General features: G+C 41.3%; 1 protein-coding gene across 1 annotated transcript in view; it reads right to left on the reverse strand.

Annotated features, from left to right (window-relative positions):
* Positions 1–16,634, reverse strand: part of MYT1L (myelin transcription factor 1 like) — a 612,659-nt gene that overhangs the window by 206,378 nt on the left and 389,647 nt on the right. Inside the window, exons 15-16 of the mRNA XM_033939893.1 lie at positions 14,726–14,847; positions 13,679–13,747 (exon numbers count right to left, since the gene is read on the reverse strand). Of these exons, the coding sequence (XP_033795784.1) occupies positions 13,679–13,747; positions 14,726–14,847 (191 nt within the window). The remainder of the gene's footprint in view (positions 1–13,678; positions 13,748–14,725; positions 14,848–16,634) is intronic.

A 16,634-nucleotide genomic window follows, 5' to 3' on the forward strand; every position in this document is an offset into this window, starting at 1 on the left:
TTTGAGATAAGGAGGCCAGAACTGAACACAATAATCAAGGTGAGGTTGTATCATAAAGCAATACAGAGGCTTTATAACATTCTTAGTCTTAATCTTGTCCTAATAATTCCTAGCATCCTATTTGCCTTCTTGGCTGTCGCCGCACATTGGGTGAAAGGCTTCAGCGTATTATCTACGATGACACCCAGATCCTTTTCTTGAGTTCTTACTCCCAAGGTGGTCTCTAGCATCCGATAACTAGGGGCTCCTTTTACAAAGCTGCACTAGCGGTTTTAGCGCATGCACCAGATTAGTGCGCACTATAGCGCGCACTAGCCAAAAATCTACCACCTGCTCAAAAGGAGGTGGTAGTGGCTAATGCGCGTGGCAATTTAGCGGGAGTTTTTCCGCGTGTTAAGGCCCTAGCGCAGCTTTGTAAAAGGAGCCCTATGATTTGGATTATTCTTCCCAATGTGCATCACTTTGCATTTGTCCACATTAAATTTCATCTGCCATTTAGATGCCCAGTCTTCCAATTTCCTAAGGTCTTCCTGAAGTTTTTCAAAGTCCACATGCATTATAACAACTTTGAACAGTTTAGTGTCATCCATTTTATTACCTCACTTGTAGTTACAATTTCTAGATCATTTATAAATAAGTTAAATAGGACCAGCACAGATCCCTGCAGAACACCACAATTTACCCTCCTCCACTGAGAAAAATGGCCATTCAACCCTATTGCGCAGACTGGATGGACCGTTCAGGTCTTTATCTGTCGTCATTTACTATGTTACTATGTTACCCTCTGTTTTCTGTCCGATAACCAGTTCTTAATCCATAATTAAACATTGCCTCCTATCCATGACTCTAATTTTCTCAGGAGCCTCTCATGAAGAACTTTGTCAATAGCCTTTTGGAAATCTAGATACACAAAATCAACTGGCTTGCCTTTATCCACATGTTTATTAGCACCTTCAAAGCAGTCAAGCAAATTGGTGAGGTAAGACCTCCCTTGGCTGAATTTACATTACATTACATTGATGTCTTCTATCCCATGAATACCTTTCAGTTCTAGGCAGTTTAAAACAAGAAATTAGCCTGGGCATTCTCAGGGAGATTACAGGGTTGATAGCTATAGTATGCGTTGGGATCTGGGAATGGTCGATACGGTTTGGTTAGATCATTTGACAAATTTATTGAATAGTATGGTTTTCAGTTCTTTCCTGAATGTTTTGTAGTTGGGCGTCGTGGTCAGCAGATTTGAGAGGTAGTGGTCTATTTTTGCTGCTCTGGTGGCTAGTAGACCGCCATATATTTTTTTTGCTTTGCATGCCTTTGATTGGGGGGTGGGTAAAGTGTGCTTGAGTTCTCCTTGAACTAGATGTGTTTTTCGAGATTAGGCAGTTGTTCAGATAGCTTGGTCCATTTCCATTTAGGGCTTTGAATAGGGTGCAGTAGAATTTATGTTGTATGCATGCTTGTACTTGGAGCCAGTGTGAGTCTTGGAAAGCTGAGGTAATGTGTTCATATTTTTTCAGCGAGTATATTAGTCTTAGGGCTGTATTTTGAACTGTTTGTAATTGTTTTAGCATGTTGGCGGGGCATGATGGGTAAAGTATGTTACAGTAGTCCAGGAGTCTTAGGATTAGCACTTGTACTATGAATTTGAATTGTTTGTTGTTGAAGTATTTTCGGATGTCTTAAGTTGCATATGGTTGCAAATGCCTTCTGAACTGTTTTGCTGATTTGAAGTTGAATGGTGCAGCCTTTGTCTATCATTATTCCCAGCAGTTTTAGGTTGGGTTGTAAGGGATATGTGATGGAGTTTATTTCTAGGTTTGTTATGGTTGGGGTTTTGTTTCTTTCTAGAAGTAAGAATTTGGTTTTGTCTTGGTTCAGTTTTAATTTGTGGTCTCTCATCGATTTTGACACTGTTTCTAGTGCAATGTGTAGTTTGTTCGTTGTGTTGGGGGTGGTTTGGTCGAAAGTCAGGAGGATGGTGATATCGTCTGCGTAGCTGTATGACGTTATATATTGTTTGTCTAAGCATGTGCCAAGTGTGGCTATGTAAAGGTTGAAAAGTGTTGGTGATAGTGGGGAGCCTTGGGAGATTCTGCAAGGGTTGTTCCAGGATTCTGATTGTTTGCTTTTACTCTGTATCTTCTTGAGTGGAGGAATCCTTCAAACCAATTGTAGATTTTGCCTGTGATTCCTATTGCCTCCAGCGTTTGTAGAAGGATGTCGTGATCTACTAGGTCGAATGCCGCTGTGAGATCGCATTGTATGAGTAGCATTTTTTTGCCTTTGCTTAGGTGTTGTTTGGCTGTGTCTAGGAGAGAGACTAGTTTGACTCTGTCTCATTAAATCATGTTTGCCTACATGTTCCATAATTTTATTTTTTATAATTGTTTCCACTATTTTGCCCAGCATCGAGGTCAGGCTTCCCAGTGTGTAATTTCCCAAATCTCCCCTGGAACCATTTCTAAAAATCAGCATAATATTGGCCACCCTCCAAATCTCCCCTGGAACCCTTTCTAAAAATCAGCATAACATTGATCACCCTCCAATCTTCAGGTACTACAAATAATTTTAACAACATATTACAGATCACTAACAGTGGATCAGCAATTTCATATTTGAGTTCTTTCAGTACCCTGGGATGTATACCATCCAGTCCAGGTGATTTATTACTCTTTAACTTGTCAATTTGGCTTATTATATCTTTCTTTGAATTCCTCTGCCTCATCACCCTTGAAAATCAATTCTGGTTCAGGTAGATTTCTCAAAAACAGTAATACACGTTCACAATGAAGTCAATTCAAACGAAAAATACACAACAAAATATGGAAAACTCAATAGGTGTGTACAGCTCTTTTCAGGGGGAAAAACAGACCTCAATTGCCCACAGGTGTCAGATATAGATAATTCTTGTCTGGACACCATTAACATGAGCTATCACTGGTCTAAAAAAAAAACAACAAAACCCATTATCTAATATAGATATTGCAAATATTTTTTAACTACAAAAACATTTTGGAATTACTTAGCTTATTATAGCTGGTGGGTGAACAGCTGGGCCCATAGAAATGTTAAACTCTCAATAGAGCTTCTCCGTTTTACTTAAAAAGAAAGCTTTGTCAGGAGAAGTTATGCCCAAAGGTTCCCCATAGCTTTAGGGGATGCCGAGACCAGAATTCAAAATAGGCAATCAAAAATCACCCACCCAAGTGATTTTTGATTGCCTCACAGGTTTTCTGCTCTTGATGTACCTAAATAAATTGTTACTATGGGGCTCATAATCGAAATGGAAATACGTCTAAAAACCGGCCTAAATTGGCACATGGATGATCAGTAAGACAAGTCATCCAAGTGCTGATAATCAAACTGGGTTTTAGACGTATCTAAAAACAACTTAGGCCTTTTCAGTGCTGCTGTATGACCAAAGATAAAAAGGGCATTTTAGGAGGAGTGGTGAAGGCAGGATTTGGGCAGGATGTGGGCTGATCTAAACTTAGTCGTACTGCAAGTATAACCGAAAGTTTAATGAGGCTGCCTGGATGGAACTTGTACGTTGTGACTTTAGGCCATGTAAAACCAAGTGTAAAAAAAGGCCATGTAAAAAAAGTGCCAAAAAGGTATCCAAGGTGACCAGATAAGCACTGCAGACATAAAGTACAGACTCTCACACACTGCCCCATGGTGAGATGTTTGTGGCACCCTTTTTATAAAGTTTGCAGCAGTGCCCTGTAAGGTGCCCCACTACTCTGTTGTCATGTCTAGGTGCCCAGTACATTACTTTGCTGGCACCTCCCACATCAAAAAGTCCTTTTCTAGGCATTTTTGACTTGTATGAATTTTTGGATGAGAATGGGGTATAAATATAGATAACTTAGCGGTCTGGGCGATCAAATAGCTGGATGTATAGTTAGACGTCTCTCAAAAAACATAATATTTTGGACAGATTTTTTGAGAATGGACTTTAGACACTGCCAAATTTGGGCGACTAGCAACAGGCCCAAAGCAGACTTAGACATTTCTTTTGATTATGCCCCTCCATGAGTTTTTGCCTCTTTGGCAAGTTGTTCTTCATATTCTTGTTTAGCTTTCTTTATCAATGCTTTGCATCTAACTTGCCAGTGCCTCAGCACCCTGGGGTTGTGGGTTCAAACCCCACACTGCTCCAAGTCATTCAATCCTCCATAGCCCCCAGATATGTTAGATTGTGAGCCCACCAGGACAGATAGGGAAAATAGTTGAGTAACTGATTGTAAAACCGCTTGGATAAACCTTGATAGGCAGTATATAAACATCTAATAAACTTGAAACTTATTCTGCACACTCTCCTAATCAGTTGCAGCTCTCCCTGACCCCTACCTAATAGTGGTATCTCACCAATCTTCCCCTGTGCAGCAATATTAGGCACCATAGAAGAGCCTTCAGCCATGTACCTACCTCTCAATTAACTTTGAGGCTTCTAACTGTTCCTCTCCACCACAGATTTTGATTATAAAATTCAAACAATAATGATTAGACCAACACCTCCACTCCTAATACTCTAAAAGCACATACTTGGACACCTTTAAATATTAAATTCACATATTAAGGGTGATTTTCAGAAGCTATTCACCTAGGTGTTTGAAAATTGGCTATCTCTTGGTGGGTAGAAGAACCCTTTGTGGATGCTTTGAGTTTATGTAGCTGTCAGAATCTACTGTTTTGCTTTGACTGCAACTTCTCTTTGCTTTTCTCAAAAGCCACTGCCCTAGGTGATTGCCTAGTCTTTCTAATCTTTATGTTGGCCCTGCCTGCACACCATACCCAGCGGTTTCCTTTTCTCTACTCTCAACTCTTTGCGGTCTGCCATCACGCTATCACACATTTTATCTCTTTTTTCCTCTTGCCCCTCCCCTCCTACAACCTCCATTCCACCCCAAATAGCCCCAGTATCCCCACCATTGACCCTTTTTTAACTCTACCCACTGAAACCAGCAGCTTCCCTCCTCAAAATAATATTTTTTATTTCCTTGCTCATCACCCTATTTCTTCCTCTTGATCCCTATTTTCCTACCGTTCACCATCCTCTAACTAGCACCCTTGCCTTTCTCCTCTCTCTTCTGAAGGGGAAGCTTCCTTTTACTAGTGTGTAAAAGTTGTGTTACTTATGAAATGCTTTGGGGAAGCAAAGACTGAATGTTTAAAGGACTCGGGAGCAGATTCTCATAACTAAAATCTGCCTTTAATGTGCTTGATAAACTGGTTCCAGCCGGTTAAGCGTGCAAGTATTTTAGCGGCAGATTCTCAAAATGGCTTATTATGGTCTTTTCCAAGTTTTCTAGCAGTCTCGGATACCGCCATGCAAATATAGTACAATGAGGTCATTAATATTAAAATGATCATTTTGAGCAATTCTCTATAATCACTGAGTGATTTTCTAACCTCATTGTGTTACATTTGCAGCCAAAATTTACCAACAGGTCTGAGCTGTCACTGCCTTACTTTCTGATCAGTGTCTGAGTTCTGATTGGCTCAGGCACTGACAGGAAAGTAAGGTTTGACAGTTCAGACCCCCCCCCTCCAATTCAAATTAAAATAATAATAAAAACAAAAAACAAATTGAAGATCAGCATTGAGATGCCCACTCTCTCCTGCCGTCAAGCATTGCTCCCCCCATACCCCTAGCAGCAGGAGAGATGTTCACTCCCTCTTTCCATCAAGCAACGCCCCCCCCAAAACCACCCCCCGTCAGCGGGAGACCTGACCACTCCCTCCCGCCACCAAACGATGTACCCCCGCCACCCCTTCAGCAGCAAGAGAGATGCCCCTCTCTCCCGTCACCAAGCAACGCCCCCAAGCCCCCTGGAAGTGAGAGAGATGCCTTCTCCTGCCACCAAGCAATGCTCCTCACACCACTCCCTACCGCTGCCAAGCAACACCCCCCCCAACACTCGCTTGGCAGCAAGAGATGCCCATTCTCTCCCGCCACCAAGCCATACCCCCCAGCAGTGGAAGAGATGCTTACTCCCTCCTGCAATGTTATATTTATTATGTAATTATGCCTGGTTTTTAATTTTATCTTCTCCCTTTCTATATTTTATTGTACACTGCCTAGATTTTCTTAGATAAGCAGTTTATCAAAAGTTAATAAACTTGAAACTTTTCTTTACTCCTTTGTAAACTGCTTAGAACTGAAAGGTATTACGGTACATATATGGACTTTTATGTTAAATTATGTTGAAGATTTAAGCCTGGAGGCAAGGGTCTAGATCAGGGGTGTCCAACCTTTTGGCTTCCCTGGGCCGCTTTGGACAAAAAAAAAAAATTTCTGGGGCCACACTAACACTAGCTGATGAGCAAGAAAAAGGTTGAGCAGGTCCCAAATTTGCAATCACTAATATAGAAGATGTACATATCTAATAATAAACCTTCATTAAAGGGACACCATGAAAAGGAACCCAAAAAAGCTGTAATACTTAACCTGTTGAGTGATCCTCTACTTGCACTGCTGCCAGTGGGAGCAGCCAAAGGCTTCCGCATCCCCACTCTGATGAGCAGGGATGCGCGCTCTTGGTTCTCTCATTCACTTCTATTACAGCTGAGGTGTACCTCTTCAGAAGTGAGCCTCATCAGAGCAGGGATGCTGAATCAGCTGTCAGCAGTGCACATGGAGAATCGTTCAGTCAGGGTAAATATTAATGCTTTTTTGGGCCTCCTACTTTGAGCTTAGGCTCCCTCAAAATGAATATCTCCCCTGCTGTAACTAGTAGGGATCCCCAAGCCTCACCAACTGACGGCCACCTCCTCCCCCTCCAACTTCCCAAGTTCTGCAGCTGGCAGCAATATTGCAGAGCTGCTGCCTTCTCTCCTTCCTGCGCCCCTCAGCTTTCATGCATGCATGAAAGCAGTGGTAACTTGAAGATATTGCCATTGGCTGCAAAGCTTGGAGATTTTGAGTTGCCAGACTGGAGGACGACGATGTCTTCAGTTGGCAGAGCTTGGAAATTCCCACTAGCTCAAATATTTATAAATTGCACTCAGGCAGGGAGAAACTTTGGTGCCCATCCACTAATTTTGGGCTCCAGTCCCTCCCCCAAATCAGCTGTATATGACTATGCCACTGAATACAAAAATAATTGTGATGCACATATCCCAAAACTAACATATTCCAGTTAATAAATTCAAAATAAAACAATTTTTTCTACCTTGTTGTCTGGATGTTTTGTTTTTCCATCATCTTGGTCTCAGTTTCTCTTTCTGCTTTTTGTCTATCTTCAACTAATTCTCTTTCCAGTGTCTACTGTCCATTTTTTTCTCCTCTTCTCTTGTTCCATTTCCTCCTTATGCCTGTCTCCAACATATTGATTTTTCCTTTTCAGCTTTCTTAATTTTTATTTTCTTTTTTGCCTCTGTCCACTCAAATCTTGCCTTCTTTCTCACCCTTCTTCTTTTTAATGTTCAGCTACTTCTCAATTCTCCATCTTCTCTCAGTGCATAGCTCTCCCATTTTCCATCTCACTCCTATCCCAGCCTCCTATTTCCTGCTATCTACTCCCCATTATCACATTTCTACCACTGTACTTACTGCGCTCTCACTCATCTTGTCATCTCCCTTTTGACATGGCTCACCATTTTCAAAATCCCCCTCCTTCTCTCCTGTGGTCAGGCTATGACACCCTTTCCCTTTCTTTCCATCTCCTAGCATCTTCTTATCCCAGCTCTCTTCCCTCCTGCCCTCCCATGGGTCCAGTTCTCCTCTTTTTTTTATCTCCCCATGTGCACCAACTCTTTCCGTAGTCAGACACCCAATTCTCCCTTTCTATTCTATCCCTCACCTCAGCATATCTTTCCCTCACTCCCTCCATTCTTCCATCTTATGGCTCATGCTCACCTCCCTCTTTCCCTTCATTCGGAGCCCTAAGTTCATGCCCCTTTTTCCTTCCTTCCATCATTTGTCCTATTTGTGCTCCCTCTCAAGTTCCAACACAACCTTCTCCCTCCCTTCTGTGCCATGGGTGTTTACATTCTTGCCGGCTCCCTCCTCCATCTTGCTGCAGCGTTTGCTCAAAGCCACGGGCAGCAGCTCCTATGTGCCTCCTGCAGATGATCTGGAAGCCTTCTCTCTGATGTTGCGACGTCAAAAGGAATGCTTTTGGGTCAGCCGCGGGAGGCACATAGAGCTGGTGCCCACAGCTTTGAGCGAATGCTGCAGCAAGATGAAGGAGGGAGCTGCAAGAAGGTAAACACCCAGAGGTGGCAGAGGAAAACACCGCATCGCCCTCGAGCAGGGCTGCACGAAATACCTCATGGGGCCGCATGCGGACCATGGGCTGTGGGTTGGACACCCCTGGTCTAGATGCTCTGGACCAACCTTGGCCTCAGGACATCCTGTTATATGTCTTTCCTCCCTGGCTATGATAGGTTGCATCCTTCAACGGATTGCAAGTAATCAGGGAAGGGTCATTCTTGTGCCTCTAGATTGGCCTCGCAGGCCGTAGTACACAGATCTGATGCATCTTCAAACAGGCCAAGGCCTTCTGTTGCAAGTACTTCCAGACCTCCTTTCATGGGGTCCAGTATGCATGGAGGATATGGATCACTTTGCTTATATGAATGGCCATTGCATGCGAAGCTCTAGAGTTCAAAGGATATTCAGAAGTGGTCATTCCCTCATTTGTCAGGCCTAAGAAGTCAACCACAGTATCTGCCTACACTAAAGCATGGAAGATTTTCTAGCATTGGTGTTTTGTATTAATTCACATCTCTGGTTTTGGTAGTGTTGGCTTTTCTGCAAGCCAGCCTTTACAAGGGCCTTACCATGGCTTCCCTTGGAGTCCAATTAGTAGGGTTCTCTTGTTTCAGGTCTCGGGACCGCAAACCTATGCTGGTGTCTCATCCAGACATCACCACCGATCAAATCATCATTCCCTTCGCGGGACCTTAATGTGGTTCTGTAAGGTCTCACCAATGCTCTGTTTGAGCCGCTGGAAGACACGACTCTGTTGGACTTGATGCTAAAGGTGGTTTTTCTGGTAGTGGTGACCACAGTGGATGAGGCACACCCACTTCCAAGGCCATGATTTCCAGATGGATCTGTACGGCCATTTCATCAGCCCACATTATCTGTAGGAAACAGTCCCATGTTTCTGTTAAGGGACATTCAACCAGAAGTGTAGCTTTGTTGTGGGCGGAAGCTAGGGCAGTTTCTCCAGCAGAGATTTGTAGAGCTGCGACTTGGTCCACTCTACAAACATTTGCACAGTTTTACAGGGTGGATGTTGTGGCAAGAGAGGACTCTGCCTTTGGATCCTCAGTGTTACTGGCCAGTACAGTCAGCCTGCCCTAGTTTTCTGGGCCTGCTTTTGTATGTCTTTCTTGTGCAGAATTATACAACTATTACACTGGAAGAAGAGATTATTTTCTTATCTTGATAATATATTTTCCAGTAGAGAGGTGTGTCATTCTGGACCCTTGCCCTGTCCTTCCTGTACCTGCCTACTGTTTCATTCTTTTTATTTTTCCCCAAGTATGTATCTTGGATGCCAGTTAGCCCTTTGGGCCCTGAAGAATTCTATATGTTTTAGCATCTACAGGGGTACTACCTGAGCTCCTTTGATGCTTTGGTTGGCTGTTAGTTGTTCATTGATTGTTTAAGCATTGTTATGTTTGAGCAGAACAAGGTTTTGGTTTGGGAGGTTTCCCATTTTCCCTTACTTCACTCTTTCAGGTTTGGGTACTAACTGCAGGTGGCAGTAGAGCTCCCAGTGAAGTAGGAGGGTCACAGAAAAAAAAATCTGGAGTGACACACCTTTTGCAAATGGCTTGTCTAGACTAACACACCTTCTATTGGAAAATATATTATCAAGGTAAGAACATAATCTTTTTTTTTTTTTTTTACCTATGAATGTAGGTTGTTAAATGACCACTAGGCTTCAGTTATGCTAGCCTTTAATTTTCTGTTGAGTTACCAAACATTAAATATTAGCTGTACCTAGTGATTAGAGCAGCTGGGTGTGAATCAGGGAAGCTAGGGTTCAATTCCCACTGATGCTCCTTGCCATCTTGGAAAAGTCACTTAACCCTCCATTGCTTCAGATGCAAAACTTAACACCCCCCCTCCTTTACAAAACCATAGCACAGTTTTTAGCTCTGGCGGCGGCAGTAAGGCTCCGACACTTATAGGAATTCTATGAGCAGGCTTTTACCACCACGGCCAGTGCTAAAAACTGGGCTACGGTTTGTAAAATGGGGGGGGGGGGGGGAGTTAAATTGTAAGCTTCCCAAGGTCAGAAAAATACCCACTGTATCTAAATGTAACTTGGCTTGAGCTATTATTGAGAGAGGTTTGGTGTAAATCCAATCCAATATGAGGCATAATGTGAATTAATACAAAACACTACATATGTCACTCAGGATCGACAGCAATCGCAACATTCCATAATAGCAGTAACTTCCGCAAGTCACATATCAAGGACCTACTTAGGAAAAGATAGCACTACAGTGAGCACTAGAACATCAATACACTGATTGGAAAAGTAAACAGATTAGTACAGATTAATCATATGTAGAACACAGACTCAGTATAGAATAAGTAATCAAAAACCAAAAATAGAAATAAATTAAACTGAACCCCCTGCATACAGTGCAACTCTAGTGAAAGAGAAACTGTGATGCATGTTCCCCTGTACTTTGCAAAATATAAAGATAGCAGATGTAAATTTCAAAAAATGACCTATTCCAATCATTACATTACAAACTAAAAAATACAAGTAAAACAAGAAATGGAAACTATACCATTTCATTAGACTATATACATTTTTCAATTAGCTTTCAATGGCCAAAACCCTCTTCCTCAGGTCAGTACAGTATGGTATGGTATCCTGTTCTGACCTGAGGAAGGTAGTTTTTGTCTCTGAAAGTTAGTCAAAAAAGTATTAAAATTAGTCTAATAAAAAGATAACACATAATTTCCAGGTAAGGCTAGTCTCAGGGTGCTGGTCTTTGACCTAAGGGCTGCCGTGGGAGCAGACTGCTAGGCACGATGGACTACTGGTCTGACCCAGCAGTGGCAGTTCTTATGTTCTTATATTAACACAGCTACCAGACTACTTTTATCTTAAATGGAAAATAAAATAATTTTTTCTGCTTTTGCCTTTTTTTCCAGTCCTGGTCCCTGGTTTCTGCTTTCTTGGTTTTCTCTTAACTTTCTTGACAGGATTTCCTGTTTGTTGTTTTTCTCTCCTTATTTTCCTTTCAACTTTATTCAATTTATTTTCTGCCTCTACCTACATTAAAATTCTATCTTACTATCCAGTCCTCAAATGCCTTCTTTTCACTGTGTCTACCTACAGCTTTCCACCTCTTTCCCATACTGCCTCCAATATCTCACTAACTCTTATCTTCTTCCCCATCCAGCATGTGCCCTTTTTCTTTATTCCTTCCATCAAGCATGTGCCTTCTTTCTCTACCCCTTCCATCCAGTGTGAGCCCTTTCCTCACTTCCATCCAGCATATGTTCATCTCTTTCTCCCCACTTCTGTCCATTATCTGTTCCCCTCTCTCTCCTTCCCACTACCATCCAGCAGTCAGCCTCTCTCTCTCCCTTCCTCACTTCCATCAACATCTGCTTCCTTCTCTCTCGCTCCCTCCTCCCATCCATCATCTGTTCCCCTCTCTCTCCTTCCCACTTCCATCCAGTGTCTGCTCCCCTCTGTCTTCTCCCCACTACCATCCAGCACTCTGCTTCTCTCTCTTTCCTCCCCACTTTATCAGCATTTGCCTCCTTATTTCTCTCTCCCTCCACCCCACTTTCATCCAATGTCTGCTCCCCTCTTCTTTCCTTCCCACTTCCATCCAGCATTGGTTCCCCTCTTTCTCTCCTCCCCACCACCATCCAGCAGTCTGCCTCTCTATCTTCTCTTCCCACTTCCATCTAATGATTGCTTCCCTTTCCCCCACTTCCATTAGCATTTGCCCCTTTCTCTCTCTCCCTCTACCCTACTTCCATCCATCATCTACTCCCCTCTCTTCCTCTACTCCACCTCTGTCAGCATCTGCCCCTTTTTCTCCCTCCACCCCACTTTTTTTCTCTCTACCCTACTTCCATCCAATATCTTGCCCCTTCCCTCTCTTCTTCCAACCCACTTCTATCCAGTATCGTGCTCCTTCTCTCCATCCATCATCCTGGCCCCTCACTGCTCTGTTTTCTTGAACCACCAGCAACAGCAGTAAACTGAAATCCAGCCATTGTGGGACCTTCCTGCACCTACCCATAGCTGATGGCTCTGCCTAGGAATAAGGAAGTGATATCAGAGGGTGTGGACTGGCTGCCATGGGTAGGTTCAGGAATGTCCCATAATGACTGGATTTCAGTTTGCTGCTTCTGCTGCTGGTTTGGAAAAGCAGAAGCAACAGTGGAAGAGTAGGGTGGGAGGTCCTGATGTGCTAACTGTGTGATGGGGCTATCTGGCTGTCTGGCTGCGAGGCCTCCTACCAAAAAGTGCACAGCCACAAATATTAGAGGGAATATTGGTTCAAAGTTATGCATAGGTTTTGAAAAATGCCTGTTTTGGGCAGGGTTCTATAAGAGTAATTAAGGGGGCCGATCTCCATAATCTCATGTAGTTTATTGCCATCTTCAAAATGAATTCCAATTAACCCATATTCATTGATTTGTTATAAACACTACTGGTTTGCATGCATTTAATCAGTAACATCTTTAAGATATCTGTAAGCAGCAACATTATTCTGCAGGATTTTGATATCTTGAGTTGCATTGTTTGATTTTTATTGACAGATTTCTGTATAAGGAGTTCATTCTGTTATACGAAAACACATTCAATGAGTGAGGCGGTTCTACTCACTTCTGATCACTGTCAATAAAATATATTCCAAAAATGAAATCCAGTTAAAATTGTGGTCTTGCTACTTAATTAGTAACATGCAGCAGCTACATATGGGAATGATGCTATCTGCACTTGGAAGTTACAAAATCAATGATTCCATGGGTAAATGATGACACCTCTATGTGGAAGCCGAAAGCTCTATGTCATTCAGTTGTTCAATGTACAGTATATGTATTTTATAATGGCTCTTCCCACTATACATACTTGCAAATACATGTGCACTCCTGCAAGTATTTTAGGAAAGGCTCTGTGCTAGCACACCCTAAATTATCACTGGAATTAAACATGGACTAACCTGGATGTCTCAGTTCTATGTTCTGTGTAAAATGGGGCTAAAATGGAGCTTGTTCTCTATTAGTGCTATTTAGAATGAAAAATAATATTGGTTTCAGTTGTTTTGGGCTCCTTTTACAAAGCCATGGTACAGGTTTCTACAACAGGCTGACGAGGTAAATGCTCTAACACTCATAGGATTCTATGAGCATTGGAACATTTACCTCACCTGTCTGCGGTAGAAACCTCCACAGTGGCTTTGTAAAAGCCAGTATTAAAGTGCTCTTAAATTCTCTTTTTAAATTATTTTAATCTAAAATGTTGATAAGTTTATTATATCAACACTACATTTCTTATATATTTATCAAGCAGGCAATGATTTTTCTTGCAACATAGCTACCTAAACCATCATCCTCTAGCTCTCAAATTATTCTGTACTCTTACAAGGGCTTTCCTAGTAGTTGGCATTATTCAGTGTTGTAGCTCAATGAGGAATGATGAGAAAGTTGCTTTTCTTCATATCTTACTTGAGTTCTTGTGAGCTGGTAGCCATCATGCTCCGAATACTTTTGTCAGCCAAAGGGCAGCCCGACAGACTGTAAGACATGTCAGGATATCCATGTAAGTGAACCTGCTTATAAACTAAGCACTCTCAAACAAGAAACACACCATAAAACAAAATAAAATAGAAATAAATGTGATGTAGAAAAAAGCAATGGTGAGGTGGGGGCAGTGCTGTATATTGAATTCCATTATAGTTAACCCTCTGAATATGTTTAGAAAACATTGCATGGCTTCAGACATTACAAAGTGGAAAATTGTTTTGTTTACAAAAAAGAAAATGCAATAATAGCATTTTTATTTCTTTTATTTTTGATTAAGTGAGATAACTTGTTTGATTTTGATAGCATTTTGGACATATTTTAAAATCTGCTTAAAATAAAAAGATTCTACCCAAAGATGTCATATAAAACACAAATTTACATGATCTAAAAGTCCACAGAGAGTACTCAAAGGGTTAACACATAGCTCAACATTTTATTTTGACAGCATTGTTGAGGTAAGCTGAAAACAATAAATTGAAAAGACAGAATCCACCATGAAAAAAAATGAAGTCACACCTTCTATGTGAGGCGTAATTACCAGTCACATGACCACTCCCATCACACCCTGGTGTTGGACATCTGCCACCAAACAAAAACAAAAAAACAGCCAAAATAGTAAGTATGTTTAAAAAAAAAAAAAAAAAGACTTTTTGTTTTAAATAGTTTCATTGTTTCCAGTTTAGCTGCACTGTCTGCAAGGGCCTATAAGCATCCTAAAGAAAAGCTGCAAAATAAGCAGGATTATGAAAATGATACTTCAGTATAACTTGAACATCATTAAAAACAAGCAACTATAATAGGCTGCACACTTTATTTCAATGGCGATTTGGAACATACGATATGCTGCAAATGAACAGTAGCATGCTTATATTGCAAGGAAAGGAGTATACATATTTATTTAAATAACCAAAAGGTAGAAAAGATAAAAATAGGAAAAAAAAAACCAATTTCACCTCTAATAGTGCTTACGTTATTAAATCTTTTTTGCTTTCTTTACATTGAGGGTATTTGGATTTAGGGCTTGGTACTGTGACCTCCCCAGGGTACCTTCGTTCTTCCAGAGCTTCTTGAAATGGATCTAAGTCTTCTGGCTGTAGGCAAACATACAGGTATAAGTCCCACTTAGAAGAGGTTGCAAAAATGTCAGAAACACAGTACATTATTAGGGGTAACCTTAAGAGTATACTATGAGGTAATATCACTGTGCTGTCAGAAAATATTTTTTTCACACATTATGCCTCAGTGTTTTACCTGCTTAGTAAAGGCATGGAGGGGCATAATCAAAACATATGTCTAAGTCTGATTTGAGCATATGGCGCTAGATGCCCAAAGTCAGCAGTGGTAAAATGCCCATTTTCAAAAAAATACATCTAGAATATGATTTTTGGGGTGGTTTTTTATTTATTTTTTTTTTTTTGACAAATCATCTATCTGAACTGCCAGGACGTCTATCTTTATACCACATTTTCAAACAAAATTTTGTTCAAGTCCCAAATGCCCAGAACAAGACCATTTGGGCATGGGAGGGGCCAATCTTGTAATGTACTGACCATCCAGACATGGCAACAGAGCAGTAGGGCACCTTACAGGGCACTACTGTGAACTTTACAAAAAGGATGCCAAATAAATATCTCACCAGAACTCCCTTATAGGTTATGGTGAGCCCCCCCTCCCCCAATCCACTATGCCCACCTGTCTACAACCCCAATAGCCCTTATGGCTGCAGTTGGCACATATAGGACAGTAGAGTAGGGTTTTGGTGGACACACATGTTCCACCTTAAATGTAGTGGATAGAGTGGCTTATGGGCCTGGGTCCTCCTCTCTATGGTTCACTAGCCCACCCCCAATATATTTAAGACACCTATGTGCAGCTCTAATAGGCTTTCCTATACCAGGTGCTGATGTTCTGGAGACAGGTATACACTTTTTTATTCTGATCTTTGTGAGGGTGCGAGAGGGTCAGTGAACACTGGGAGAGTGTGTGTGGGTCTTTATTTTGTCTCTGCAGTGGTTATCTGGTCACTTTAGATACCTTTTTGGCATTTATACCCATTTTTACATCGTCTAACTCACATTAAGTTTCATCCAGGATGTCTAATAAAACATTTGATTATCCCTGCAAGACGACTAAGTCTAGGTCGGTCCCTATCCCATCCACATACTATCCTAATCACTCCTCCAAATATACCCCTTTCAGCTCTGGGCACATAGCGGCATTGAAAGGCATAAAAAGTCCCATGGCACGTCCAGAAAGTTGGTTTGACTATTGGCACTCGGACAACCTGACTTTTAGGTCATCCAAGTGCCGACTTGGGCGGGTTTTTAAATGTGTTTAAGTTTTGATTATGAGCCCCATAATCTCTGCTGGGTGTTTTTGATTTCAAGAGACATTACGTGAATACATTAATCCCAACATTTGTGAATCCCTAAGAAGAAAATCTGGTGAGAAAAAGGATAAATTTTTGTTTCTTACTTAAATTACTCATGTCAAGTTGGAGACACAGAAACAATGGAAAAACAATTAAAATAAGGAGTCTCCCTCCTAAAGAAGAATGGATGAGAAATTTGCAAGTACTAAAAAAAAATAATAATTTTAGCAGAACAAATTTTATTTCATTCATTTATTTATTTGCAAGACTTTTATATACTACTGATGGCTAATTGATAGCTTTTACCATTTTAAAACATATAGGGAAGGTAGGAGACATGAAAGAGCAATGGAGCAGAAGAGAGTAATTAGGTTAATGAGCAAATGAATTGCTCTTTTATCCTATATAGACAAAGTGATTTTCTGATGCTTGCTGTTTTTGTTTTTTTTTTAAATACATGAAACAGTCTTGTCCTAGAAAGTCCATGGCTCAACAAATTGGTTAGTG

This window comes from Geotrypetes seraphini, chromosome 3 (genome assembly GCF_902459505.1).
Source record: "Geotrypetes seraphini chromosome 3, aGeoSer1.1, whole genome shotgun sequence".
NCBI lineage: Eukaryota > Metazoa > Chordata > Amphibia > Gymnophiona > Dermophiidae > Geotrypetes > Geotrypetes seraphini.